This window comes from Quercus lobata, chromosome 10 (assembly GCF_001633185.2).
Source record: "Quercus lobata isolate SW786 chromosome 10, ValleyOak3.0 Primary Assembly, whole genome shotgun sequence".
Classification (NCBI taxonomy): Eukaryota; Viridiplantae; Streptophyta; class Magnoliopsida; order Fagales; family Fagaceae; genus Quercus; species Quercus lobata.
Window position 1 is genome coordinate 23,787,081 of NC_044913.1, and position 3,978 is coordinate 23,791,058.

Below are 3,978 nucleotides of genomic sequence, written 5' to 3' on the forward strand. Positions count from 1 at the left end.
GACCCAACCCGTGCGGGTTGGGTTGGTTTTTAGGATTTGGTGGGTTGGGTTGGATTGCAAATTTTTATTTTATTTTTTTATTTTATAGCAAGTTGGGTTGGGTTTGGGTCATAAAATTACAAACCCGCCAAACCCGACCCACCCATATTTTAATATATGTTTAAAATTATTATATATTTAATAAATTTTTTTTAAAAACCAATTGCAGAGGACTTTCTCGGTTCCTACTGTCATATATAATATAAATCCTATTAGTTCTTTTAATATATATTTAAATAGATTATATAATTAATAAAAAAAATTTAAAATTTTAGATATATTTTGTTTATAATTGAGTTAGGAACTTATGTATAGTTTGTTTATAAGTGAATTAGGATACTAGTTCATTTATATTTTGTTTATCAACTTAGTTGGATACTTAAACATATTTTGTTTACAACTAAGTTGGAATATTAGTTTATATATTAATATATATTTTGTTTATCAACTCATGTGTCAAGTGTGATATATTTTTTTCTGCTCAATTTAATAATAATAGTAATAAAAAAAATTGTTCAACCCATGGGTTCAACCTGACCCAACCCAACCCATGTGGGTTGGGTTGGACTTATGTGATGGGTTGAATTTTTTTTGACCTACCATGGTGGGTTGGGTAAAAAAATCCCCTCAACCCGACCCATGCACACCCCTAATCAGAATCAACAGGAGGTAAAGTGGGAATGGGAATGACTTGAGCCCCCAAATGCTTCTTAAGGCAAGACACATGGAAAACTGGATGTCGGAGACAGTCTGAAGGCAAAGCCAACCTATAAGCAATAGACCCTAGCCTCTGCAAAACCTGAAATGGCGCATAGTACCTCGTAGAGAACTTATTGAAGCCTTTGGACCTCAAGGTCAGCTGTCTATAAGGCTGAAGCCTTAAATAAACCTAGTCCCCAACCTTAAATGACTTGTTAAGCCTATGCTGATCAGCCTGGAGCTTCATTCTGGATTGAGCAGCAGAGAGATTTTGTTTAAGTAAGGATAGGACTTCAAACCTAGTCCTAAGAAGGTGATCCATTGCCTCAACCTTGGTGGTGCTAGGAATGTAGACCAATTGCTTAGGCGGAGGGCAACCATACAATGCTTCATAAGGAGTGCATTTGGTAGAGGTGTGGTAGTTAGTGTTGAACCAGAACTCTGCTAAATGCAACCATTCAACCCAAGAGTTAGGCTTGTCATTGACAAAAGCCCTAAGATACTATTCTAAGCTCCTATTAACCACCTCAGTCTGACCATCTGTCTGAGGATGGTAGGTTGAAGACATGGTCAAGTTGCTGCCCTGAAGTTTGAAAAGTTCCTGCCAAAACTTGGAAGTAAACACAACATCTCTATCACTCACAATGGATCGAGACATGCCATGAAGCCTAAAAATCTCCTTTATAAACACAGCATCCACTTTAGCAGCTGTGTAAGGATGAGAAAGAGGCATGAAATGCACATATTTGGTCAATCTATCCACCACCACCATAATGACCTCAAATCCATGGGATTTAGGAAGACTATCTACAAAATCCAAACTAATATCAATCTAAGGCTTGGAAGGAATTGGCAAAGGTTGTAACAAACCCCCTGGCTTGGTATTCTCTACCTTAATTCTTTGACACAACTCACAATGCTTCACATGCCTCTTGACATTAGATTTCATTCCCTTCCAAAAGAAGTCTTGCTTGACCATATGTAAAGTCTTCAAGTAGCCAGAATGACCACCAATAGGACTGTCATGCATATGCTAAAGAACCAAGGACTTCAATGGAGAGGAAGAGCTCAAGAACACCTAATCCTTATAAAGAAGAAGACCATTCTGTAGAGAAAAATTAGAGGAGTTGGAAGGGCTGCTAGAAAGGGAAGTGAACAACTGCTGATATTCAGCATCCTCGTTGTAGCTATCCTTCAAAATAGTCAACTAGGTAGGGCAAGGAAAAGAAATAAGGAATAATGTACCAACATCCTCTGAAGATTGAACAAGACCATCCATTGGTTGCATATCAAAACTCTCTTCTTTTCTAGACAAGGCATCAGCTGCCTTATTCTCCTTATCCTTCTTGTACTCAACAATGAAAGAGTAACCAAGTAATTTGGTGAACCATATTTGCTGAGCAGGTGTTCCAATCCGTTGCTCCAAAAGGAATTTGAGACTTTGTTGATCAATCTTGATCACAAAGGGCCTTCCCACCAAGTATGGTCTTCATTTCTTCATAGCAGTGACCAATGCTAATAATTCCTTCTCATATGTTGTCAAAAGCAAGCTTCTACCCTTAAGAGCTTGGCTATGAAAAGCCAATGGCTTGTGATTCTGCACAAGGACAACCCCTAAACTAGTACCTGAGGCATTACACTCAATAACAAAAGGCTTAGTAAAGTCAGGTAAGGCCAACATTGGTGGGTGTGACATAGCTTGCTTGAGAGTGTTGAAAGCCAATTCAACCTAAGCAAACCATTGAAAAGAGTCCTTCATCAATAGGGCAGTAAGTGGAGCTGCAATCAAGCCATAATCCTTTACAAATTTCCTATAATAACCTGTCAACCCGAAGAACCCCCTTAATGCCTTAACAAAAGTAGGAACAGGCCATTGTATCATAGCTTCAGTCTTTCTAGGATCTGTTCTAACTCCCTGACCAGAAATCAAATGCCCAAGGTACTCCACTTCCACAAAACCAAAAACACACTTGCTTCTTTTTGCATACAATTTGTTGTCAAGCAACATAGTAAGCACCACTCTCAAATGAGACAAGTGAGATGACAAATCCTTACTAAACACCAAAATATCATCAAAGAAGACAACAACAAATTTCCTTAAGTAAGGTTTAAAAATCCGATTCATGAGGGATTGAAAGGTTGAAGGGGCATTTGTCAAACCAAATGGCATAACCAAAAATTCATAATGCCCTTTATGGGTTCTAAAGACAATTTTCTCAATGTCCTCCTTCTTCATTCTAATTTAATGGTATCCTGATCTAAGATCCAATTTAGAAAAGATGGAAGAACCATGGAGTTCATCCAACAATTCATCCACCACAAGAATAGGGTACCTATCGTTGATTGTAGCCTTGTTAAGGGACCTATAATCTATACACATGCGCCAACTGCCATCTGCCTTTTTCACCAACAACACTGGTGAAGAGAAAGGATTTTGACTAGTCCTAATGGACCCAACCTCAAGTAATTCATGCACAATTTTCTCAATTTCAAATTTTTGATAAAACGGGTACCTGTAGGGTCTTTCACTAGTGTGTAGGCCTGTGTATATGCACAGGTACAATTAAAATTAATCAAAATTATATAGTTCAAATTATACATTTTTTGTAGAAGATGTTCAAATTATACATGGTATTAGCTTACATTTTTTTAAAACCATACATTTCTAAAATATGTAATGGTTTCTTGTTATATATATATATATATATGATTTATAATATAATTGGTTTTACACTCTTCGATTTTTGCACCAAATAATTCATTTGCCACAAAAATTAAAAACTTGGACACGTGGCGAAAAATTTAACTCTAATTTAGAATCTCTCTCTCTCTCTCTCTCTCTCTCTATATATATATATATATATATAGTTAAGGGTTAGATATTCAAAATGACTATGTGAGAAATTTACATACTACACAAAATAACTAATATGTGAAGAGTCTCTTGCCCAAAAAAGAAAAAACCCTCCTAGAAAAGATCATTCACCTTGTTATTGTAGACTAATTGTAAGGGGGTAAATTCTTGAAAGCGAACCACACCATGAATTCCAACCAAGCTAGGTGTCAGGCGACTTGAAGTTCATCGAATCCAAAATTGCAAAATTTGAACGACTTTTACTTTCTAGGCTATGATCAATTGATGGGGATGATTTGAGGTATTTTGAAGGTTAAGTCAACAGAAGACCTTTTGAAATGAATTGTAGAGCAATGAAGTATTTCTTAAATGGAAATGGTGATCAG

The 3,978-nt window shown here is 36.7% G+C and overlaps 1 protein-coding gene across 1 annotated transcript; it reads right to left on the reverse strand.

Moving 5' to 3' along the window:
- Positions 1-688: 688 nt before the first annotated feature.
- LOC115964534 lies at positions 689-2,974 on the reverse strand. Its single transcript, XM_031083830.1, has 5 exons — positions 2,478-2,974; positions 1,984-2,207; positions 1,276-1,545; positions 941-1,179; positions 689-838 (listed from the first exon to the last, which is right to left on the reverse strand). The coding sequence occupies exons 1-5, from the start codon at positions 2,972-2,974 to the stop codon at positions 689-691; spliced, it is 1,380 nt and encodes a 459-aa protein (XP_030939690.1).
- Positions 2,975-3,978: the final 1,004 nt, after the last annotated feature.